The sequence below is a fragment of the Palaemon carinicauda genome, chromosome 41, assembly GCF_036898095.1.
Source record: "Palaemon carinicauda isolate YSFRI2023 chromosome 41, ASM3689809v2, whole genome shotgun sequence".
NCBI lineage: Eukaryota > Metazoa > Arthropoda > Malacostraca > Decapoda > Palaemonidae > Palaemon > Palaemon carinicauda.
Window position 1 is genome coordinate 26,201,878 of NC_090765.1, and position 27,208 is coordinate 26,229,085.

At 35.6% G+C, this 27,208-nt stretch overlaps 1 protein-coding gene across 2 annotated transcripts in view; it reads right to left on the reverse strand.

The window, feature by feature from the left end:
• Positions 1-775: 775 nt before the first annotated feature.
• The window catches only part of LOC137632228 (uncharacterized), a 28,294-nt gene continuing 1,861 nt past the window's right edge, over positions 776-27,208 (reverse strand). Inside the window, exons 2-8 of one of the 2 annotated variants that reach the window (XM_068364112.1) lie at positions 24,578-24,776; positions 17,590-17,715; positions 14,090-14,260; positions 11,641-11,820; positions 7,306-7,434; positions 3,936-4,049; positions 776-2,938 (exon numbers count right to left, since the gene is read on the reverse strand). In XM_068364112.1, the coding sequence (XP_068220213.1) occupies positions 2,792-2,938; positions 3,936-4,049; positions 7,306-7,434; positions 11,641-11,820; positions 14,090-14,260; positions 17,590-17,715; positions 24,578-24,769 (1,059 nt within the window). In that variant the 5' untranslated portion in view covers positions 24,770-24,776 and the 3' untranslated portion in view covers positions 776-2,791. Of the gene's footprint in view, positions 2,939-3,935; positions 4,050-7,305; positions 7,435-11,640; positions 11,821-14,089; positions 14,261-17,589; positions 17,716-19,691; positions 19,791-24,577; positions 24,777-27,208 lie in introns of those variants that run through there. The other variant, XM_068364113.1, reaches the window with a different exon arrangement.

Here is a 27,208-nt window from a genome sequence, read left to right on the forward strand (position 1 = left end):
TTTTACTTTACTTTAAGGGCTGCTTATCTGGTACTGTACAGCAGGGGAACCCTACTCTCTACTGGACCTCCACAGTCATTATATCATGTTCATTCGGGAGCATTTAAGATTTCACATCCCTTACAGTTAAATCGTCACTATCAAAGCACTTGCTGGATAAGAAAGTCGTCAGTTTCCTCTCGATAGCCTTAATATCTTAAATAATTCGGATCTCTCGTGGGAGCTTATTGTATAGTCTTGGGCCGCATATCTAATATGTCTGTGTTCAAATATTTGGAAACCATCTGTAACTATTCTTGTATCAACACGATTTCTTGGCTGCATAATATGTAGTGATTTTCTTAGATATTTTGGTGAGTTATTGTACATATTTCAAATTAAATTCTCGCTTTAACTGGCAGCCATTGTAAATCAATTAGCATGAAGTGATCCTATTTCTAGGTGGGACACCTTCTTTTTATTTATTTTTTTTTTAAGGTAGATTGAAGTAGATGGAGTTACAGTAGTCAATCCTGGTAATAACACAGTTTATCACTAAGTTCCTTTACAGAATATTCATCAAGGTACTTTTTTTTTTATAAAAGGAATTTTCTAAAATGATAACCAACAGTGTTCACTACATTATTTATTTGGGCCTTGAAACACAAATTAGGCAAGAAATGCGCCTAAATCACGAACTTTACTAGATATCGGGGTCGAGTTGTTATTTATGTTTATTTTAATATCACATAAGTTTCTTACGCTATTTTTTCTTTCCCGCCACCATAAACCCTCATTTAATTTAATTTTTTTTTCATCCATTCTCTAACGCTATCAAGGATTTGGTTTAGAGTTTCAGTAGTGTTGTCTACATTATTTATGGCGAAGTAAAATTCTGTATCGTCCGCAAATAGTTTGAACTTCACACCAAGCCTTTGTAGTATTTTCGATAGACGAATAGCATAGATACAGAATAAAATTAGGCCAAGTACACTCCCCTGAGGTACCCCTCTATCTAAGGGGTTTCCAATTTGCACACAGTAATTTCTGCCAACCATGTAGTCTTTTAGATATTCGAAAGCTTGATCTTCAACACCGATAGACCGTAGATCATTTAGTAGAAGTTCATGCACAACTGTACCAAAAGCAGCAGTAAGATTGAATAATACAAACACAACATTTATTTTCATCCATCATTTCCAGCATATCATTTACAACAGAACAGATGGATGTCTTCTTAAAATATAGTTTTCTGTAGCAGACTGGTTGTCTGGCAAAGCTTCTATTACTAAGTGACTGACTAGTTGTTCAAGAATTACGCATTCTAGCACTTTTAAAACAAAGGATAAATTCGAAATAGGTTTATAAGAGCTTAATTCTTAATAACCCAGAGCCTGTTTCAGGACCGGTGAGACTATAGCCATTTTCTCAGATTTGGGAAACTTACATTCATCGATGCTAGCATTTGCTGTTATGATTATCTCGGCTAGACTTGAAAAGTTTCTTTCTCTAGTTACTTCAGATATAGGAACAATCGCACTGTTGGTTTTCTTTGTTCTCTTGATAATCCTGGTGATATCGCCTTGTGTTATGTAGTTAAATCTCGTTAATTTTACCCGTGTATCTGTTGTATCGTTAATCTGATGTTGAATATTTACAAATGACATGGTTATATTTTATATTTTGTTTTTAAATATTCTGCCCAGTTGCACCTGCTTTCTTCTTGCCCTTCTTTGAGTGTGAGAAGAGAATGATTTTCCAAGATTAAATGTTCGGTGATAATAAAAAAGGAAAAAAACTTTATTGTTTCTGTTGCCATACTCGAAATACGTGAGAAGATTATCTGTAATGGATCCTCCCATGATAGGGAGGTGCAGTACCTTTGTCAAAGGGAAAAATACCCGTAGAATTAAATTTCTATCGATTCTAATGATTTAAATGGAATAAACGAGTAAATAGACTTTATGCATGCGGTAGGATGAGAATAATTTTCTAAGAGGGAATATCCCATAATGGAGAAAGACCAGATTTATTTTTCATGGACCAAATAGAATTATATTTAGTAATTTAATCGGAATAACAGAGAAGGCTTACTCTGGAAATGTTAGAAAAGTTTTTTTTTTATGTTGTACCATGATGGAAAAGTAAACTATCTTAAGTATATTGAGATCGATTCTTGTGGTATAACTAGAATAATCGAGAATTTTCTATGTTGCCTTGTTTATGATGGAGATGTACAAGATCTTGGTTATAGGGCAAATGAAACAGTAATTAGATCGATTCAGCACTAAGGTATAACTGGACTAAATCCATAATATTGTACTGTAAACAATAAATTATAAGTTTCACGACAATATAAAAACAAGGAAGCGGGGACTACGGTAAAATATTATGTTAAAAGTAGGTGTATCGTTGCCCAAAAAGATTCTGTGATTAAAGAATTTGGAATAATGTCATCAATATATTAAACTCATACTGGAAATAAATTTCACAGACAATCTGAAGTTGGCACATGCACTTTAATGATAAATCCAGAATGATCTATACTGTATATACATCTCTTCTTTTCTGGTCATATTTTCAAACTGCCAGATTTCTGTAAATAGTAGAGTCAGTTGGAGCGAGTATAGCAGACTTTTGGTAATAGAAACCTTCGATCAGGACTTATCTAGAACATGGTCTAATAAAATGTTTTTTGCCGAGACTCGTTTCCACGAAGTAATCGTCTGAATAGCTCGTCAATCCATTTAATGTATCACAATACAGGCTGAAGCAGAGTAGATGTACCTTCGACAGTTTCCTTCTTCGTCTTTCATAGAGTCTTTTTCTCGTAGAGCCAAATCCCTGCCACGAGTATAACTAGCGAGAGCACATACAACCAACTGATGGTGAATTCAGCTGGAAACAAAGCACCAATCACAACTGAAAGTAGCAAATTGTTGGAGGCACCCAGATAATCCTGACGAATAAAGAATCAATAAATGCACGTTAATGATTTATTTAAAAAAAATGGAAATTATTGGAATTATCAAAATAAATGGGACAGAACTAACCGGTATTTCTTTGAACTAACTTTTGACTTCATAGAGTTTACAAACTCCCCCTCTCCTTATGTTTAAATGGATATTAAACTGGGGCATAACATAACTAGATTGAAATTCACCTTTCGGCTTTAACTATTGCACAATATGATTATTACACTATTGGATACATAAATAAACAAGTTCTTAAATAAAAGAAGGTTCAAAAAAGAGATCTTTCGCACGGTAGACCCAATTAGAAGTTCACTATCTTATAATGGTTTGGTACAGATATTTTTACGCTGGTCAATGGCTAAGTGTGCAATGCCCTAGTTATGTGGAATTTAAATGAATCCCGCTTTCATAAGAAGAAACAATAGGCCTACTCTGATGAAATCGAAATGCTTTTCACTTCGAGTTAATGTATCCCAAAGCAAGCGGACTCAGTCTCACCAAATTGAATGTAATTATGTGTGGTCCCTTACTCTGGCCGGTCTAGTGAATATGGCTCTGATGTTACACAATGAAAAAGTAAATGAGCTAAAATACCTATCAATATATACCTAACTTAGTAAACGAGTTCTTTCCTTGACGAAATACAATATATTTCACGTGTATAAAAAGCAGTTTGTATTAGTTGAACTAGGCCTATAGAACTTTCTTTAATGGCGTATTTTTTTCAAATGCATAAATTGACATCTATTATAAATAATTGCTAAAAACTATTGCATTCTTCCCATCAAACTACCCGAGTTCATACACAAATCGGTTCTTGTCCAAGTCCTAATTCAAGTGATATTCAGAGTATTTCATACAATGATCATGACATCATTAGAATATAAGTTTTTAGGTAAATAATAAAAAAGAGTAATTAAACAATTAGCTGAGTGAATTAGCTTTTATACAGATGTGTTTTAAGATATGGATAATTCTTACCTTTACAATAGTATCAAGATTTTTCACAACGTGAGGAATACAGAGCCCAGCAAAAGATGTAGTTATGATAGAGAGCCAAAGCAACGACATCTGGTGCCAGTTATCCAAGACTTCCTGCAAAAGAGACATGAGGAGAAAGTGAAAAGTGAGTACATACAGTTTATATGGTAATGAAAGCAAGCTCATTGAACAATATAGAATGGTGCAGTCAATATACAGTGAAGAGGTAGTTATCAGCAATGCTTTATAGCAACAAAAAGAAAATGATTAAAAACAGCACATTAGTGATCTAGGAGTGAAATTAAAGGAATGCATTGGAAACAACAAGAAAAAGGCTTAGATTTCCAGCTTGACAGCGGTTTATAAAATAAACTTCAGGAGGATGCACTCATTCGATTTTGCGTTTTTGTTAAAATCGATCAACTCAAAACACCTTCCCACCCCTAGATAAAAGATGCCCCTTTTCCTTAATCAACTCACTTCCAGTAAGACGACATTAATTTCATGTTTTTATCTGTAGTTAATCTGTAGTTGTCCAAAAAAAAAAAATTAAAAAAATTCCGGAGCACGTACCGAGAACCAGGAGTCATTGTCATTGCCTTTCAAAAAAAAAAAAAAAAAAAAAAAAAAAAAAAAAAAAAAACAGGAGTCCTTACCGAGAACCAGGAGCCATTGTCATTGCTTTTCAACATTCATACTGAGCATGGAGCAGCGTTTTTCCTTCCTGCTGTTAGTGGAATAGAGGCTCAGAGGAGAAACGCCCCTTCCACGACACAAACCACAGAAGATGGCCCCCTCGGCTTGGTAAACGAAGGCTGAAGATCCCCGGAGGTGCAGACATCTCTCGCGCAACTTAGTGCGAAAAGCATTTTTCTGAGAGGAGATGCTAGATACCCTCCCCACGTGAAACTAAAGTGGAGTATCTTCACATCTAGTTGGCACAACAGGTCGGGAAGGGGTAGCCATGCCCTCCACCAGCAGAAGTAGAAGGTCCGGGTGCCATTCTACTTGGGGCCAATTTGGAGCCATTACAGTTATATTGAGACTAAAAGTGGCTTGAACTTGACTTAGAACCCTCCTAGTCAGGCAGAACGGCAAAAAAGTACGGGGTGAAACGCGTCCTCGAACGCTGCTCTCGAATCTGGTACTGGAAGACAGTAAAGTTGCAGTGTGGGGTTTAATGAGGTCGGAAAAAATTTGATCGTTTATGAACCCCACAAAGTCTGGATCTCGATCACTACCCGAGGATTCATAGGCCATTCAGAGACAACCACTTGTGTCCTCCTGCTCAATTAGTCTGCTACCCTATTCTTCCTGCCTGGAATGAGTCAAGCTGTGAGAGTAATCGAGTTGAGCTCTGCCCACTCAAGGATCTCTATTGCAAGTTGGCAAAGCTACAAGAACCATGATCCAAGCCCAGCAGGGCTCCTGATTCTCAGGCTTGGCTCCGGATTCTCGGGTTGGATTCCTAGTTTTTGGTCTGGGCTCCTAGTTCTTGGGCTGGGCCCCTGGTTCTTGGGCTGGGCTCCTGGTTCTTGGGCTGGGCTCCCGGTTCCTGGGCTGGGATCCTGGTTCTTGGGTTTAGCCCCAAGGGTATGGGAGAGCCTCAAGGGATGTTAGAACGTTATCAGAGGTGTGGAAAAGTCCTGAGGGGTGTTGCAAAGTTCCCAGGACTGTGTTAAAGTCGACATGTGATGTGGAGAAGTGCTAAGGGTTGTGAAAATGTCCTAAGGGTCTAGTTAAGTTCCCAGGGATATGGGAATGTCCAAGTGGTGTAGTGAAGTCCCCAAACGGTAGAAAAGGTAGATGCATAGTTAAATCTTAGGGGTGTAGTGAAGTTCACAGAAGGGTACTAAAGTCTCCATTAGTATATAAAAGTCCCGATAGGTTGGCCAGGGCACCAGCCACCCGTTGAGACACTACCGCCAGAGAGTTAAGGGGTCCTTTGACTGGCCAGACAGTACTACATTGGATCCTTCTCTCTGGCTACGGTTCTTTCCCTTTGCCTACACAAACACCGAATAGTTTGGCCTATTCTTTACAGATTCTCCTCTGTCCTCATACACCTGACAACACTGAGATTACCAAACATTTCTTCTTTGTCTAAGGGGTTAAGTATTGCAATGTAATTATTCAGTGGCTACTTTCCTCTTGGTAAGGGTAGAAGAGGCTCTGTAGCTATGGTAAGCCGCTCTTCAAGGAGAAGGACACTCCAAAATCAAACCATTGTTCTCTAGTCTTGGGTAGTGCTATAGCCTCTGTACCATGGTCTTCCACTGTCTTGGGTTAGAGTTCTCTTGCTTGAGGGTACACTTGGGCACAATGTTCTATCTAGTTTCTCTTCCTCTTGTTTGTTGAAGTTTTTATTGTTTATTTAGGAAATGTTTATCTTAATGTTGCTATTCTTAAAATATTTTATTTTTCCTTGTTTCTTTTCTTCACTGAGCTATTTTCCCTGTAGAGGCCCCTGGGCTTATAGCATCCTGTATTAAACCCCCACCTCCTGGGTGTAGTAAAGTTCCTAGTGGTGTAGTAAAGTCCTCAGGGGTGTTGTGAAGTCCCCATTGGTGTGCAAATGTCGCAAGGGATGTGGAAGTGTTCCCAATTGTATAGTAATGTCCCCAGTGGTGTAGTAAAGTCTCCATGGATGTAGGAAGGTCAATATTGATTTGATTAAGTCCCAAGTGGTGTGGGAAAGTACCATTCCCGTACAGTTGTTGCTTCATAGAACTGGTTCTCGTCTCATCGTCGAAGTTCTTGTCCAGCGACTTGAATCTTTCTAAACCACATCTCTTGTGGGTTGCCCATGCACAAAAACTTGCGTCATACCAAAATGAGCGATGGCAATCTTAATCTATCAAATCTTTATAGAGATTCCCTTACTAAAGCCATTATTTAATGACTGAAACAAATGTTGGTAAGACTTGAATAAATGAAGCGGCACAGTAACAAATTCCGTCTTTTTCTTCAAGACCTTATTCCCGAAGCCAAGAAAAGTGTCACAAGTGCTTTAGTATTTAATGAAAATTGTCCAAGGGAATGACTAAACCCAAAGAGCATGTATATGTTTACATATCTATTTACATGCTTTAGATAGATTAAAAGGCAGTCATTTCCACCTCTCAGTTTTGTATGATGACTTGTAATAATTCCTTAAGCATAAAACTTCAACACTGTCAGCTTCGTTATGTACTTACCCAGAAGGCTTTTAGACAATGCACAACTCACCTCCATTTAGTTCACAAACTAGACACTCATGAAAAAGAAGAACCTTTATTTATCCCCCTGCTTCTCCCTCCCAAGTTCAAGTCTATATACTGACAGATTAATAAGATACTGCACATGCCCTTAAATCCGTGAATATACATACCTGTACATCCGTGACTAGTTTTGGAATGTCTTCTTTCAAGATCATAAATAGCAAACCTAGGAATGACCCCCAGACGTACAGCCACCACTGCTGCTCACAAAAACTGCGTCCGTCATTTTTTAGAAGTACCTGTAAAAAGACAAGAAGTATATAGACGGTGTTGAAAGCTTAAGAATAATAAACTTCTGAGTAAGCCGTAATGTGTTCTCTTAAAAAAATATTTGTACCTGTTATGGGTGAACTGAATAATGCAGATTGATACTTTCTTTAAAGATAAACTTGTTTGCTTGTATTGCTTAAAACTAATTACAACCTTTGTTCCATCGTTTAATTGACCATATTGATTCTCTTGGCTCTGCCACTATACCAACATTTCTAAAACAGTCAAGTTTAAAAATCCCTTAAAGATGGACCGGCAAGTTGGGTAATTGAAGATAAACGGAGAAAAAAAAATTAAAAGGCAGACGGTGTCTAAATGCGAAACTTAGTTACTCATCCCGAGAATTATTTTTGTATGAGAAAGAGAGGCAAAACAAAAAAATTATACTTCGCAAGAAATTAGATCTTTGAAAAATTTTCCTCTACTCTCAAATATAGAACTAATCTCAGGTTCAAAAATCTTAGTCATTAAACTGTACTGAAATGGCAGATGATGAATGGCGAAGTATTAATTTGAAAGCTCAAGATAGAGACGATTAGTGAAATCTAACCGAGGCCTTTTGCGTCAATAGGCGTAGGAGATAATGATGATGCGTTATACATTTTGGCAAAATATAAGTTACAGTTCTGCCAAAAACAGAGTTGATTTGATCAGCCTATTCTGTTTACCTACAATCGTATTCTACGAAATTTACTAATTCTTCTACTTCATTCTGCATGTTTGGCAAAGTATTCATAAGTAGGAAATGTATTTTCATCCCCCAATTTTACTGCTCGTAAAGGTAGATCCGACGCCGTCATTTCCCTTTACACCACTTATAGAATCAATGTAAAATTATGAAATTTTATATTACCAAAGGTTCAATTTCATATAGTCTTCCTAGTATAGCCTGAATTTCTGTGACAAGGAATGAGGCCATTGCAACATTAGGCATCTCTGCACTCAAAAAACCTCTCCAAATTCAATTAGCACTATTTTACCATCGTGTTTTATTAACAATTGCTTCATTTTTATTAACAACATTAAACTAACCTTCTAAATACTCCATCAGCCGATTCTTTCCCCAGATGTATCTTTTATTCTAAGATACGTTTATTCAGTAACTTTATTTTCTGCATATAACTCCTCAAAGAATACGTTTCTTTTCTTCCCTAAAAATTAACCTCAGAATGGTTACCTTTCTTCGCTTTCTACTTGACTGTCCCACTATCCTGATTACCACTACTGTTCCCATTCTAACCTCTTGATTTCACTATCCCAATATTCATTCCTTTTATTCCCCAACCCTGTGATTCTTTACATGCAAAAACGTCCCAGCGATCTTCGAGCCCATCCTGTAACTAGGCCTATGCATAATCCTTATATACTCCTTCAACTTTAGCACCATCATCTGTAACCATATCCTATTTCACTTCATTTCTTCATAAGCTAATTTATAATTTTTATTATAAGGTTAATTTGATTATATTCAAAGCATAATATTTAGCTTTAGTTTCCAACTAATATTTCAATAAATTTTCAGTTTTGCCCTTACTATAACTATTGATTAGATATAGCCTACCTTTAACACCCCTCCGCTTGCTCTTCCATCCACTCATAATACGAACGAGGTACCAATTGTGGAGTACTTAATAATGGTTTAAGAAAAGTCGTATGAATACAAACAGTCGAATACATAAATTCTTCTAGTATATTTGGCAGCGTTAAAAAAAAAAAAAATAATCGAGGCTTGTTTCCATATTGTAGAAGACATTCTTAACTTGATTAAGACATTAATATTTTTGTAACATTAGGACTGAGAAGTCCAATTCTTTTAGTGTATCTAAAGAAGATATCGGGATACGCCTCTAACAAGTCAAGAAAAAAAAAATTCTAAACTTCTAAACTTCTAAAATTATATCAAAATTTACTTAAACAAAGATTGACAACGTCATCATTTTCGGTACAATGTAACAAAATCAAGGATTGTGGAATTGATTATAAAATGATTAGGTGTTCCATGGCATGTTATCCAGTGTGTATCTTCCAACTTCCATAGTAAAATTCGAATCGGGTTTCTATAACGTTTCTTTGCATAACTATAAAGAATGCCTTGATGCTACGTTCCTGTTTGATTCACGGACTCTGCCGAACCCATTGTTCTATTTGAGGATGAAAATCTAACTATAGTCCATTTCTTTTAGCGAGGCAGATTTGCACCGACTCGCAGCGGTGCCCTTTTAGCTCGGAGAAGTTTCCAGATCGCTGATTGGTTGGACAAGATCATTCTAACCAATCAGCGATCAGGAAACTTTTCCGAGCCAAAAGGGCACCGCTGCGAGATGGTGCAAATCTGCCTCGCTAAAAGAAATGGACTATAGGAAGTCATGAGGCTGAAAATTACAATGATTATAATGTTGCAGAGTATGAATACGCTGATAATTCCGCATCCGAGCTATAGTGAAATGATGACTCTGAAAGTAAAGATGGCTTGCAACTTGTAATGTTCTGTAGGTAATGGTAAGTAAAGTTGAATTTGTCCCACAACATATATTGTAACATTAGAATTATAGGATATATTTTCTGATGGAACTTGCAGATCTAACAAAACTACAAAGCATCTTCATACATACATACATACATATACCAAGGCACTTCCCCCAATGTTGGGGGGTAGCCGACATCAACAAATGAAACAAAACCAAAAAGGGGACCTCTACTCTCTACGTTCCTCCAGCCTAACAAGGGACTCAACCGAGTTCAGCTGGTACTGCTAGGGTGCCATATTATATATTTCGTTGAAAGTTATATATATCATATATGAGAATTTTCATGTACTAATGTTTTGTTTGGTACAATTTATGTTGTCCAAACAAAGTTTGTGTGTGCGCTCGCGCGCGTGTGTCAGTGGCCTCATACAGTAGATGGAATGTTTGACAATTGGAATAACATACCAATAGAATGTTACCATTCGTTTAAACAAATAGTTTCATTCAGTAGCATTTTGTTTTATTAATATCAATTTTCCGATAGCTAAGGGTAGGTGGGTCAACTTTTGGGCGTTTGGCAGCCACAATGAAGATAATTTGTCTGGCGTTTGTCATTCTGAATTCCCCGAGTTGCGTAGAATTATACAAACTGGTCTTCAAATGTTACCAAGAATGTTTGGTCTAGCCTATATTTTTTTTTTCTGGCAGACGTAATGCAGCAATCGGCATGTCTGGTAAGGGTCACTTTGCAAGATGCTATCTTTCATTATAAAGTAGTTTCTATCACTACGTTATATGTTTTATCCACATCCAATTTTTTATAACAGAGGGTGACCAACTTTGGGCGCTTCTGGCAGGCATAAATGCAGATAATTTGTCTGGCGTTGGTCATTCTGAACTCTCCGTGATATATATATATATATATATATATATATATATATATATATATATATATATATATATATATATATATATATATATATATATATATATATATATATATATATATATATATATATATATATATATATATATATATTTCAAGTGGTACCACGAATGTTTGGTCTACCCTAAATTTAGGCCTAGTGTTTTGTTTCTGGTGGGCATAATGCAGCAGAGATTTTGTCTGGCATGGACCATTTCTTAATCAGTGTGGCGTGTACGTTATCCTGATATGCACTGTGTATGGTACGCCTCTACGTTTGATCAAGGTGATATTTTTTCGCCCCCTTCGGGGATCCCCAGGGCCCTAACGCAGCAGGTGGTCTCCGGCAGAAGTCCTACGTGACCCTGCCACTCTATTAATAACACCAAGGTCTGTAGAATAGGCCTTGAATAACACGGTAAGATTCTTTTCACCAGTTTTTTTTATGTAAAACAAATGAACATTATTTGGGGGAAGTCATATGCTACCAACAATCACACTTTATCACAAACACGTCTCCATAAGACCATTTCTTTACTTATTTATTTCAGGAACCTTACACCAACTACGCTAAACATTTATGTTACCTACTTTTGCATTTAAAATACCAAGGACGACCAGGCTTTTTCTTTCTCCAAACTTAGTCAGGCACAGAATCTGAAACTTTCTATATTTTTCTTTCCTCCTCAGATCATATTCAAGTACACACACCAGATATGTTTAGAAGAGGATAATTTATATTTTGGCCGTAAAATACAGAAAAAGGGGTTAATGAATCTTACCTCTACGCATATTGACGCTACTGTAGAAAGAATGGCAGCAAGTTGAGATATGAAGAGAACGAAAAAAGGCAGGGCCGTCTGGCCATCTCCAATTGCTGACAATCTGGCCACACTAACGCTGCACACGACGAGAATGCACCCCATTCCTTGGACGTAGGTCACTTCACGTCCGAAGACTATCTAATTGACATTAACATGTGGTTTAATATATCATGCTGTACTATTACTGTGGATGTAATTGCATGCAAACAAAGAGAGAGAGAGAGAGAGAGAGAGAGAGAGAGAGAGAGAGAGAGAGAGAGAGAGAGAGAGAGAGAGAGAGATACAAGGATTTTGGATTCACGGAGACTCCGTATGCTCTCTGGTAGAGCTATTTAGTTTAAGCATTTGGGGAGTTCTTTTGATCTTGTCTAACTTATTCTTGAACTCGTTTACTACATCCACTGGTAGTCTATTCCAAGGATTTGATATTTTGTATGTAAAGATATTGTCACATTAAGTGGTGTTATATCTTTTCAATTCCAGTTTGTATCCATTACCTGTGTACTGATTTGTGATAATCGTGAATAGATTGTTGTAATCTACATTTGTTAATCGTTTAAGAATTTTGAATGCCTCTATTAACTGTCCCCTTAGTCGTCAAGTTTGTAGATCAAATTTCAAACGTTCAAACCTCCATCTATATCCAAATTGCCTTAGTATTGGGGCTAGTTTAGTGGCCACAGCTTGTATTGCTTGTAGTCTATCTGTATCCTTCTGAATACTTGGAGCCCAGAATTGGACTCCGTATTCTAGATGGCGTCCTTATAGAGATGTGTACAGCCGTAGTACAGTGTCTTTGTATCTGTATTTGAATTGTCTCCTTATGTAACCTGTTAATTTTTGGTGCTTTCTTTTCAGCTTTTATGCTCTCTTTGGTGAACTTTAAATCCTTGCTGATAGTAATACCTAGATCTTCCTCCTGGGTCCACACTTTCTATTCAGAACCAAGCAGTGCGTAATCTGATGATAGGTCACTATAACCTATGTGCATGACTGCATTTCCCACAATTGAAAGGCATTTGCTATTTTTTTGGACCATTCTCCTAGCTTAATTAGATCTTCTCTTAAGGCTTCTACGTCTTCGGAGTTGGCAACATTTATGCCTAGTTTAGTATCGTCGGCAAATTTGGCTATTCTACTAATCATAAATCTATGTAGTTAATGTAGATCAGAAATAGCAGTGGGCGAAGGACGGATCCTTGAGGTCCTCCGCTTGTAATAGCTGCCAACTCTGAAGCTTCTCCATTGATTACAACTGTGTTATATGTTTGTTAGCCAATCTTCGATCCATTCGGCTGACTCATCAAGGATGCATAGTCCTCTAATTTTGACCATTAATTTTTATGAGGAGCTTTGTCAAAAGCCTTTTGAAAATCTAGGTATACGATGTCCATTGCCCTGCTTTTGTCATGAATTCTAAACATATTGTGGAAAAAATTCCAAAAGTTTTGTCACACATGATCTCTTTTGTCTAAAGCCATGTTGGCTGTCTATCAGAAGATTTTTTTCTCTATATATTCTACTATTAAATCCAATATAATTGATTAAAAATCTTACAAGGCACTGAAGTTAGACATACTGGTCTGTAGTTCCTATGTTCTTTTGGTCCCTTCTTTGTAGATTGGAGGAGCATTGCCTAGTCCTTGCGGTACCTTTCTTTCGTTGGCTGTCTTTCGGAACATTTTGTAAAAGTGTGGGGTTATCTCTTCTTCTAGTTCGATCATCTCTCTTGGATTAATATCATCTGGACCTGGTTCCTCAGACCAACTGAGTCCTTTTATATTCTTTATGAAATCATCCACTGTAAAGGTGATTTTGTTTAATGGCTGTGGCCCTTCATATTTGATAGCTGGTTCAGGGAGGGTCGTTGATTCTTCCCTAGTGAATACAGATGTCAAATGTGCATTCATTAGTTGGGTTTTTTTCCAAATAATTCGTTATAAAATTACCCTCCGAGTTTCTTAATGGGTTAATGTTTATTTTTGATAGGTTTTCTACTGTTTACATATACAAAAACTTCTTTTGGGTTTTCTTTACTAGCTGAAGCCGCTCTTTTCTCTTTATTGATCTTGGAATTTTTAACTAGTTTATTTACGTTTTGGCTTAATTTCTTGTGCTCGGAAATTTTATAAATAGCAGGCTGTGTACCCATTGATTTATGTTTGCTGTGTGCTTCTTATTGCATTGGCTATTTCTCTGTTGAACCACTCAGGTTGTGGAGAGAGAGAGAGAGAGAGAGAGAGAGAGAGAGAGAGAGAGAGAGAGAGAGAGAGAGAGAGAGAGAGAGAGAGAGACTAAACTAATGAAATAGGATTGACTTTCAGAATGTAATAGTTTCCTTTGTATTTTAAGAATATTTGAGATAATAAAAATGCAGGAATCCATTAGAAATTATTACAAAACAAACCTTATAAGCGACGGCCGTGTACAAAGTCCGTGTCTGAATTAACACCATCCAAATAGGAGGAGATATTTTGGTAAGAGCACCGAGATACATAAAGTTGGTGAGGAAATAGCAGACAGCAGGCAAACTGAACCTTATTGACGGACTCCAGCCTTCCATCTGAATACCAGTGACCTGAAATGCAGCAGATAATATTTCAGATTAGTTGAAACAACTCTTTAGCAAAGGTTACGAAGAGATTGATAGCTCAATCAGATCAATTAGTCCTCAAACCTGATTTTAATACCTGTCTCAAATTGCCTTCCAAAGTTCTTTGAGAGTCTTAAACGCGGACACTAAATATACCGTAATATCCCATTTACAAATTAATGTCCTACTCATATATCCCCTTGGATTTAGTTATTAAATAAAACTCACATAGTTCAAGGATTGTTTGTTTGATCCCGTAATAGGGCCAAATGCCACCTTAATCTAATGATAAAAAAAATCTGGACTCTGTTACGGCCTCTATGGCCGTAGTCAGGCCCTTCATAGCAGGTATAGCTTAATGAGCACACTATTATGCAGTTCTGGCAAAAATTAGTGTATTTTTCTTTATTATCTCCCATACTAATTACTTGATCAGAATAATACTTTGACACAACATTCTATAGACCTCCCCTTAATTTGTTATACTTTATTGCAATGGCAAATCTCGTTAATCGAGGTGTTTCCTCTTGTCATAATAAAGCCCAAGTCAAGTGAATCGGGTGAGTAGGGAAAGCAATTTGAATACCTACACTCCTACGTCCCTCCCCTCTCCTTCCTTCCCTCTGTCTAGACCCTCCATTTTATCCCTTCTGTAACCCCCTTTCCTGGTCCCTCTAGCGTCACTTACTCTACCTTTTCGGTAACCTGTTTCTTTATTTCTACACCGTTTAAAGAAGACCTCAGGGCCGGGTCATCAAGTTGGATGAATAGGTTAAAGGATATAAACTCCTTATATACCATCACAAAGTACAACAATATCATGAAATGTTAATAGTAACTATAAAAAAAATCCAACATAAATTCTATCAGTTATTAACAAATATAACTGGTTACAGATAGGGTAGAGTAAGCGCTGCCGGAGAGACTAGTTACTTGAGGGATAAGAGGAAGGTCTAGACAGAGTGAGGGAAGGTGAGGGGAGGGCTTGGGCTTTAATTGACGAGATTTGTCAATGCATTAAAGTATCAAAAATTAGGGGGAGGTCTATAGAGTGCTGTGTCAAAGTACCATTCGGATCGAGTAATTAGTATGGGAGATATTAAAGGAAAATACACTATTTTGTCAGAAATGCATAGTAGGTTTGTCAGTGTTCTTTCTATAGTCCTGCTCAACAAAAGACATAGTAACTAACTGATATACAGTGAGTTTATAGTTTGATTTCTCTGTACAATTCCAAGATCCAAGTATGATGATGCTTATATCCTAATCGAACAGATGAAAGTGATTGACTAAATATACTACAAGGTATCCCCATCTGAAGGAGCTACTAAACTTCATTTGCCACCGTTTTATATATAGGTTACTTATTAAATTCATGCATATTCACAATTTCTTTCATGTCATATCTACATAAGACAAAGAAACCTGAGAAGAGTGCTTTATAGTGCACTTTCTCGATGTGATGGTTGTATGCGGTTCATGTTGAGCTAGCATTAGGTCACCCGGTTGCAAAACAATCTGTGGGAGTAAAAAGGCCTTAGTAGACCCTTAAACTCATCCTCACAACTGGCGCATACCCTGCCAAATCTTACTATAATGATATATGGCATATTTCTTATGTATAGCTAAACGATTGAGCATTATAAAAAACACAGGGGAAAAAAAGCAACATAGTTATACTAACAAGAAACAAATATCGCAGCTTTAAAGTCCTGTTTTATAGGGAGCAATATATTTTTGTGCGGCCAGTAAACTATACAATAAATAGATTATCAAATTTCAATATTCATCCAGATTATCTAAAAATCAGGAAGTTATAAGTTAAGTCAAAACCTACACTGTCATGTTACGTGTGCTCTTCTCAATTTTATTACTTATGCATTGTTACCTATCAATATCTTTGCACATTCAATAACCTACGAAGGACAGGGCTTCTTTTATGGGTCTTTCTTATGATTTGGATGTGCAACATAAAGTAAAAGTTATATTATTTGTGAAAGGAGTAAAATAACGTACAGTATTGAACCATTATAGGCCTAGTTTAGAATTACATTTAAACACGAAAAAACACCTATCTCCATGTTAACTCTACCTATTTCGCGTAAACATAATGATTTAAAGGTCACTCAACCTTTTTGTCCACCTGTTTCAACCCAGATGGAAATTAGAGCTGAACCACGGTTTGAAAGCTCGTCGCTAATTGGCTGTTGTTTGTTGGTTCAGGCATTATCTCCTCCGGCCGACCGACGACGAAGCAAAACATTGCATTTGTCTGCGGTATGTGTTCATTTTTGCTCTATGCCTCACTTAGTTTGCGTAATATCTACCTGGTTCTTTGGTCATACACAGATTAAAGGTAGATGATGAGTAATACCTTGAAAAAAATATCCATATCTTGAAAAATATTACGCAAACTAAGTGAGATATAGAGCAAAAAAGAACACACACTTAACCTAGCCATTGTCTCATTTGCTCTTTTCAATCTTAATAAAAAAAAATGAATCATGTTTTAATTATGTCCCCTAGGCCGAGAGCATCGTGTAAGTAGTTGTAGATTGCTCTAAATCTCTCTACACTCAAAGTCTAAAGAGAAGTCTATCCTGTTCGTAATACTAGGCAGGCAGTTAATTCTAATAGCCAGGCCTTCTCCATCATGAGGCTCAATACTACGCAGTACTTTAGAAGTTTTATTCCAGCTGTTACCAAGTTGTGGAATGATCTTCCTAATCGGGTAGTTGAATCAGTAGAACTTCAAAAGTTCAAAGTTGGAGCAAATGCTTTTTTTTGTTGACCAGGCGGACATGAGTCTTTTTATAGTATATTTATGACATATTTGTTTTTGATGTTGTTAATAGTCTATATATGACATGTCTGTTTTGACGTTGTTAATTTTTTTAGAATGATCTATTGTCAATTTGTTCTCTTCATTTATTTATTTCCTTATTTCCTTATTTCCTTTCCTCGCTGGGCTATTTTTCCCTGTTGGAGCCCCTGGGCTTATAGCATCTTGCTTTTCCAACTAGGGTTGTAGCTTGGATAGTAATAATAATAATAATAATAATAATAATAATAATAATAATAATAATAATAATAATAATACATCCATACTTTTTCTCCACTCGTATACAAGGAGTCTTTAAGTTCAAAGCAGCAGGAGGGGAAAAGACACGTGAAGTGGGGGCGTATTCACCCTTATTTGCTTACGAGATTTTATCAAATTTCTGTGCGAATTTCAGCGTGTGAACCTGCTTATAAAGTGAGACATCCCATACACACACGTCTGTTCATATGTTAAAAAGAGATATTTTTCTTACCTTACTCCAAATGAGGATGACGAGAAGTTTGAAAACCTCCACCAGGACAAGCAGAAGCGATGATGGAATAGGGTAGATTCCGTCATTACTTCGTGCAAGGGCGAAGTTGCTGACTTGCTTGTTAGTCTTTAAAAAAAAGTTATACGATTATTAAATGTATGTGCTTATTACTTATACAATAAAATTAAATTACATATATTTTGCCCGTTTGTAGGTAGATTGCTAAAGTGACGCGTATCTGACAGCCATAGCAGATAAAATGCTACTTATATTGACTGTTTTCACATTTCGTTTCGAACAAACCTTAATGAAATTGTTATTACTGTTAAATGCGACATTAAATCATTAGATATTAGACGATGGACTATGTTTTTAGTACGGTGACTCTTGTGTTATTGAACAAGTAGGACTAACCAAGAAATTAACTCTGAAGAATTGATCCAATGCCGTGTTGCCCATAATCTAATATTTTCAAACTTTACCGTAAATGCGAAAATATATCCATTTGCTCTCTCTTACAACCACTTATAATAGAGTGAGTAAAAGGGAATATGATACAATGTGTCCACTGATGGAAAAGACTATAACTGTTAGCGATCAATCTCCTTGGTTTGATGGAGAGACTTTAGTGAAAAAGAGAAAAAGGACGTAAAGAAAGGAAGTGGAATCGGTTAAAACTGAAAGTACTTGGGTAGAATACAAAACTGCTATTTGTCAATACAACGACCTACTAAGAAGGAAAAAAACAAATACTACAAGAAAAAAATCCGCGAAGCAGCAACAGATATAAATAAGTTATATTGTCCCCTAAATGGTATAATGCGAAATGTAAACGAAATAATGCTACCTGATGGGTACAGTAACCAGGAACTAGCAAATAATTTTCTAGTATTCTTTAAAAAAATTAAAATATAGCCAGGTCATTTGCAAATATTCTACATCAGATTAATGATACACCAAATACACAGATAAAATTAATGACATTGAACAACATAACACAAAACAATATCACCAGGATTATCAAGAGAGCAAAGATAAATTGCAGAATTGATCCTATGCCAATATCTGAAGTTATTGGAGGAAGAAACTTTTCTAGTCTGGCAGAAATAATTATGAGAATAGCAAATGCATTGATGAATTCAAGTTTCCCAAATCTGGGAAAATGGTTATAGTCACACCAGTCCTGAAAAGTGTTCTGGGTTACTAGGAATTAAGTTTATATTGACCAATTTCGAATTTATCTTTTGTATCAAAAGTGCTAGAATACGTCATTCTTGAACAACTAGTCAGTCACTTAGAAGTAATAGAAGCTTTGCCAGACAACCAGTCTGCTTACAGACACCATATATACTACGGAGACATCCATCTGTTCTGTTGTAAATGATATGCTGGAAATGATGGATAAAAATAAATGTGGTTTTTATATTACTCTATCTTAGTGCTGCACTGCACTGCAGTTAGTAGCAGTTCATGCACAACTGTATCAAAAGCAGCACTGTGCTGCTTTTGATACAGTTGTGCATGAACTGCTACTAACTGATCTACGCTCCATCGGCGTTGAAGATCAAGCTTTCGAATGCCTAAAAGACTACTTGGTTGGCAGAAATTATTGTGCGCAAATTGGAAACTCAAATTCATCATATTAACCTTGAAACAGAGGGGTACATCAGGGGAGTGTACTTGGTTCAATTTTATTCTTCATCTATACTATTGTTCTATCGAAAATACTACAAAGGCATGGTGTGAATTTCAAACTATTTACGGATGACACATAATTTCACATCTCAATGAATGATATAGACGACACTACTGAAACTCTAAACCAAATCCTTGATAGTGTTAGAGAATGACTGACAATTAACAACTAAAATTAAATGAGAAGAGAAGTGAGTATATGGTAGTGGTAAAGAGGAACAGCGTAAGAAGCTTGGGTGATATTCAAATAAATATAAATACTGGCTCAGTGCCGATATCTAGTAAATTTCGTGATCCAAGCGTATTTCTTGATGGCAACTTGGCTCTTAATGTCCACATAAATAATGTAGTAAAAACTACTGGTTATCATCTGAGAAATATTACTTTTATAAAAAAAAAAAAAGTACCTTGATGAATATTCTGTAAAGAAACTTGTGATAAACTGTTGCTTGTGAGAGTGCCACCGTGAGACTGCCACTCTGCCAGCAGCCAGTTGACATCTTGACGGCCACAAGCCCACAGCTACATCTCCGATACGTTCTTTATGTTATATACATAACTATGGTGGCTAAAAATTCAGATTCATTGAGTATTTTTTTATCATAATTAAAGATCATTGGAATAATTTTTCCATAATGATCTAGCTGATATTTTGATATAAAAATATGGCATAAATTCTTTAAAATCCTGCATAATGAACTGTATCTTTTATTGAGCGAAGTTTCAAAATGCTTCGTCCCGGGAACCTATTCTCATTAGAAATGTGAAGAATGTGAGAGGTGCAATAGTGACTTTTGAACGAAAATCACTGTATTCAGGTATCACCAGTTTTGCTGTATGCTGTACATGTTTACTGTAGGCTCTAGAGCCTTTAAATATTGCGGCCCCGAAACTATACAATAGGCTCCCACAAGACATCGGAATAATAATTGAAGATATGATTCAAGGCTTTCAAGATGAAACTGAAGATTTTCTTATTCTGTGAGTGTTTCGAGTGATGATCTAACAGTAAGAAAGCAATATGCATTGTAAAATGTTGAATGCTCCTGAATGAACATGATAAAACGACAGTGGATGTCTAGTACAGAACAGAGTTCCCTTGGTGTACAAGACCAGATAATTATAGTTTGGTGCTTCAAGTGTTACTTACATGAAAACAGTGTTGCCAACTTTTCTCAATCAAATTTTGATAGAGAAGTAAAATTCCGGTAATACTGTATTTCCCAAATTCCTCATATAACCTACAAATTTTCACCCAAAATTCATCATTGATAAAAAAAAAGTCTAGAAATTCGTCTAGATGAAATACTTTTGGTACTGTGTGTGTTACTCTAAGGCTATTTACTTTTTTGTTAACTTGGTAACACTACACTCAACTAGCAGTGGTGTTTTTCTAAGGCCGTATTCAACAACTGTCTCTGTTTGTACAGTATTATTTCTGAACACGGGCAACAAAGTCATTTCCAAAATATAACTTTATCACAAAATATGAGAAAATACATTAATACTGCATAAACAACTATGTCTATCGTTGTCTGCATGTTTGCTAATAGGAGGGAGTTGGCGAGTCATCAAAAATAACTTGATATGTACTTCATCAAACGAAGTACAATACAAAATAAATTTATTTATTACATATGAGTCATAACTGTAGGTTTTATTTTTTTATGTCTGGTGAGTGTGAGTGCTTGTATGTCATTAGTTGGGCGGTTGAGGGTTGTCAAACTCCCCTATATCACATTTTCTTGGTGTTAACCCTTTTACCCCCACCATAAGGTTAAATTTCGAGCAAATTTTGCTTTGTATTTTTATATTTTTTTAAATTGCTCTAACAGGCTTAATTTTTGTCCTAGAGAGGTCAGGTTGGTCTCATTCTTTTGGAAAATGCCTTTAGTTTCTCATAAAATTATCAAAAATATGCAAAAACATGTAATTAACAGTGTTTTGCAAGAACGTACCGGTGCGTCCTTTGGGGGTGAGAGGGAATTTTTCCGGAAAAAAGGTGCGTCTTATGACACGGGAAATACGGTAATTGATAAAAAAAAAAGGAAACTTACTGTGAATAGCAGGAGAAAGACACGTGGTATAATGTATAGCTTATGTTTAACCATAAAAATGTCAACGGGGACATTATTTGAATGAAAACATTCAAATATAACAATGCAACCTTCCCTAACTTAGCCAAGGATGCTACATCCTTGAATATTAATAACATCAAAGCAAGTAAAAAACTAACTCTTTATTATTGATATGCAATTTTTAAATATCATATTGCCTTTATGAAAAAATAGATGTAATTTCAGCATAAATCTCTTCAAGTTGGTCATTTATCTTTTACGATGTCAGCTAGTGGGACCACAAATGAACACAAGGTTTTTGCACTGGGCACCGCCAAAAACCGGGGAATAGTCAATAGGAATGGTATTATATATATATATATATATATATATATATATATATATATATATATATATATATATATATATATATATATATATATATATATATATATATATATATATGTGTGTGTGTGTGTGTGTGTATATATATATATATATATATATATATATATATATATATATATATATATATATATATATATATATATATATATGTATATATGTATATATATATATATATATATATATATATATATATATATATATATATATATATATAAATGAGAATAATTTAGAAACATTAGGTCATGTGTACAACAAATGATAGTGAAAACGAAAAAGTTCATAGTACTGTACAAACAAATTTAGCAACTTAGCTTCCTTAACCTAGTGTAACCCAATGTGCATAAATTGTCTCAAGAACATCCCAAGTTATTAAGCGTTATTATTTTTTTTTCTAGGCTACAAGATTAGATTGGAACATCAAATGATAGATTTCCCTATATAGAATTTTCAATATTTTCTTGAAAACCTTTGAAATTTGAAATTGTTTTTTCTCTTATTTTGATTCGTCAAAATGCCATAGAGGTTATAATACTTTAATGCTGGAACTGGTGATTCACAGTGTAGCCTAGGCCTATTCCACCAAGGATGGTATTTCATCCTTTTGTTAAATGAATTAATCTCAATACTGAAATTGACCATCTATCTAGTGTCCCATACTGCTTGTTCTGGTCGTATTCATCATAGCTTTATCTTCATTTAATCAATTACTTCAATCATGCACTTAATAACACTGATTTCAGGTCCTGTAATGAATTCGTCTATTTTTTCTTCTGTCATATCGGCAGTGCCTTCTCTGTCGATTTATTTTGCTTCTCAAAATATTGTGAGTCATCAAAAACTTGTGCTGAAACATATAATTTTTACTCAATTACCTCGTAATCGGTTAGTAATTTAAACATCCAACGCACAAGAAGACCTTCATAAACACATTTCTTTAGGTAGGCTTTGCCAGGATCACTTTTTTTTTTTTTTTTTTTTTTTTGCGGTTTATCCATGAAAATTATTTAAATCGCGTGACGTCAGATATGCCAATTTATTTATTCTTTGTTACGCATCGTAACTAATTGAACATGTGATGGGATGCCAGAGAAGCAATGGACGAGAAGATGAATAATTTGAATGTACAATTAAAAAAAAAAAAGTATTATGTTCTTGATTTCATTTATTACTCTTAACCAGCTTGAGACAATTGAAATCACATACAGCTGCTTAGTCTACACATATGCAAGAGACAAATTTACTTCAGTTGGGCCACGAAAGTTGCTTAAATAATCCTCGGCTTTATCTTATATTGTATAATGTCATTTTCCAAATATTACTTGTTACTTGGAAATTACCAGTCTTGAATACTGAAAAATGCTCTCACATCTTTGAAGAAACATAAGTGGCCACGAGCGTTAAGTGAAAGATATTTCAAAATATCTTTTTCTTAATTTAAGTAAAGATGAGACAATGTTGTTATGATGGATAATTAACCAATATACTAAGCAGAGTAGATATAAAATTACCCATATTTAGATTTCACCCTTTTGTATATTATTAAGTTCATTAATCACAAACATTAAGGAGGGGCAATCAATAATGGATTAATGCTCTTCATGCACCCATTGTATAAGGATTTCATATGATTAATAAAATTTTTTTATTGAATTTGTTTGCCTTGAACATTTGTCTTCATGCTGTTTCTCTCTGACTTTGGCATTCGGTGCTTAGCAAATATTTACTAGTAGCGTAGGTTCACTTTAGAAGGCGTAATAAAACATCTAATTACGATTTCAAGTAATCTATTACGTCAATTGCATTTTATTTTGTATAATTACTTTACGATGAAGTATTAATGTAAGTGCCTTAGATGACCGCGGAGGTAGCAGCAGTAGGGGACTCAGCAGTATGAAGCTTCATCTGTGGTGGAAATGTGGGAGGTTGGGCTGTGGCACCCTAGCAGTACCAGCTGAACTCGGCTGAGTCCCTGGTTAGGCTGGAGTAACGTAGAGAGTAGAGGTCCCCTTTTTTGTTTTGTTTCTTGTTGTTGTCGGCTATCCCCCAAAGTTGGGGGAAGTGCCTTTGGTATATGGATGGATTAATGTAAGTCAAACGTAGCATATGGTGACTGGAGAGAAAGGTAAGAAAAGTTTTGTTTGATAAAGAAAAGAGGGGGGGGGGAGAATTAATGATAGATGACGAAGATAGCTTCGCCTATGAAGTTAGGTGATCCACAAGTGTGATTTGTTGAAATAATGATTGTTCAGATAGTAGTACACTTGGTAAATATACGTTTAGTAATCGATAGTTCACTGTTGGGACTATTCTAACGCACTGGCATTCTAATTTGTAACAGGGAGAGATTCAAGAGAAAATGATGATTGATTTTCCATTCTTTTAAAGAATATTGGTATTTTTATTTTCATTTTTATCTACTTCATCTTAACTTTTTAACGTTGTCTATCTATTTATGAGGTTAATTCTAAGTTGTGGTTTTTTAATCCATCCCATTACTTGGATTTTATGAAGGCAAGGAATGGATTTCTTCGCCGCAGCTTTTCAGCTTTGGCCACTGATAAGCAAAATGATTACATGTTTCCTAGGACATAACAATATCTTATTTATCAAACATATTTATAAGATAACATTGAACTTATGAAGAAAACAGTTGCGTGAGATCAGATGCTTCGTAAAAACATGAATATATAAATTTTTATATTTCTTAATTGTATCTCGAAACAAGTGAAATATTGAATAGATTATCTTGAAAATTTCGAAAAATCTGGAATGATCTTATATGCTTATGAGAGTGTTGCAATTTAAGATCAAACTATAGGCCCACGTACCTCTAAATATAAGAAAGCCAGGATGAATCCCAGAGATCTCCTCACATTTGATTTCCTGTCGAGTGTTATAGCGTTACTCGGTATCTTTATCACCTCCTGATTCGACGTCTCGACCGTGGAGTCACTGAAGTCTACTTCTTCGACTTTACCTTGGTCAGCAGGTCGCGCAATTATTTCGTCAAGCTCAGCCATCACGTACCTAAAAGCAAGGCCAATAGAATTTAAACAGGTCAACCCAGGGCCGCTTGAAATTTTTGTCGTAAGCGCATCCCTGGCGTCAATAGGTTCAAAAGAGGTCCTAGGCCTAGGCCCTAGGTTAGATCACCTACGGGCCAACCAAGGGAAAAGCCCGTGCCAACAACAAGTGTTGGCTTTAATACCCCAAGAAGAAGAAGAAGAAGGCCCTAGGCCCTAGGCTGAACCTCTGGTCAGTCTGTAATGAGCGGCCCAGAAGGTCGGACATCCATCTCTCTCCGACCCAGTCTGTCTCACGGCAACATTATGAAATAAATTAGATCACAAATTTTTAATTTTTGTTGTCTGGTCAATTTTGCACCTTGGCATATTTTTTCTTAAATTTCCAGATATGATTATTGAAAGGTCACCATTGTATAAATATAAATCACCTCCATCATATATGATAACGGTAACAATTAATAATAATAATAATAATAATAATAATAATAATAATAATAATAATAATAATAATTATAATAATAATAATATAATAATAATATAAGGAGTATAATAATAGTAATAAAATATCAAGAGTAAACGAATAATAATAATCATAGCAATATTATTATTATTATTATTATTATTATTGTAATACTCCTGATATTATTATTATTGTTGTTGTTGGTGGTGGTGGCTGTTGTTATTATTAGTATTATCATTATTTTATATTATTAATATCAAAAGTATTATAATAATAATAATAATAATAATAATAATAATAATAATAATAATAATAATAATAATAATAATAATGATAACAGTATAATTAGATGAGATTATGGATAAGCAATCAGAGAGAGACAGGAGAGAGAGAGAGAGAGAGAGAGAGAGAGAGAGAGAGAGAGAGAGAGAGAGAGAGAGAGAACACTTGTCATAGTGAAAGCTGCGTGTGGGTTGAACTGTAAAATTCTATTGGCCTTGCCTAAAAGAAAAGGAGTGCGATAATATGCGAATAAAGATATGCCATTAAATGTTGAACTAATTGTGTATCACTCACTAGAATAGTCTGTGAGGGGTCTTCTTCGGGATTTCGTGTTTGGGCTTATCAAAGAAAAATTATACTTAAAAGTATATTCGATTGATATGGTACTACTGCTTAAGAGGTGTTTAGAGTTTAATGAGCTCTTTAGTTATATTAAGAGAATGAGCAAGAGGAGAAATATTGAAAGGATGAGGAATGGTGAATCGCTGGTGGGATGGAGAAGGCGAGTGTCTATAAAGTTCTGAGTAGAATATGTAATAGAACTATGGTCTCCATGAATTTCGAATGATATACTGTATGAAGGATCGTCAACATGATGATGTATCTTAAAAGAATTTGTAAAAGCAGCTATGAAAATATTTAAGCTTTCTAATACAAGTGTTGAAGTGTACATGTGGTTGTCTAGAGGCAATATATAATTGCAAATGTAACTAGTTCTGTAACAAAGGCCACTCAATTCATGTATTAAGGATAAGTAATTGTTGCCTTGGTGCATTTCTCTTAAGTGCGTTCCAGCTCATCAAATGAACTGTGTTTATGTTCCCTCCATTTCACTTTGTTAGCACATCCTTTTTTAACAAAGTCGACCAGTGAAGCTGTAAAATGAGAATAGCCATTCACAAGCTTCCTTTAGTATCTTATTAATTAGAGGAATGATTTCACTTGATTCTTGGTCTCCGATGGTAGGCAAATACATCCTGAATACTCATTCATTTTGGTTCATCCATGGCTACTTTGTTGTAGCTGACCTTGTGTCCCAGGAATTCAACTTTATTATATTCATTGTACCATTTTGGATGTCAAATAATCAATCTTTTCGTTCTCATCACTCTGATGGAGGCTGAAATAGTATTATTTATCATTCCAAACGACATCCTCTCAATATGAAAACTCCACTTGGCACTGTAAATGCTACATTCTTTTTTGATGCTCACAGTCAGACATATATTTTTTTTTTTTTTTTTTTTTTTTTTTTTTTTTTTTTTAGTATCCACAATCTTTCTGTCCTTGTGAGCTGGGATGAAGTCATCAGTAACTGGTGCCTAGTCCTCATTGATGTGAAGAGTGGGCTTAGGTACTGATTATATGGGCAGTCTCCTGGACATTGTACTATAGTCCATTTCTTTTAGCGATGCATATTTGCACCGACTCGAGGCGGTGCCCTATTAGCTCGGAAAAGTTTCCTGATCGCCGATTGGTTAGAATTATCTTGTCCAACCAATCAGCGATCAGGAAACTTTTCCGAGCTAAAAGGGCACCGCTGCGAGTCGGTGCAAATATGCATCGCTAAAAGAAATGGACTATAGGTCAGTGCCTATCCCTTTGGCTCTGCCACTCATGAGCGTTACAGGTCAGCCTTATTCACTAGATCAAATCAGTATTCACTTTTCGAGCACCAAAATTAAAACAAT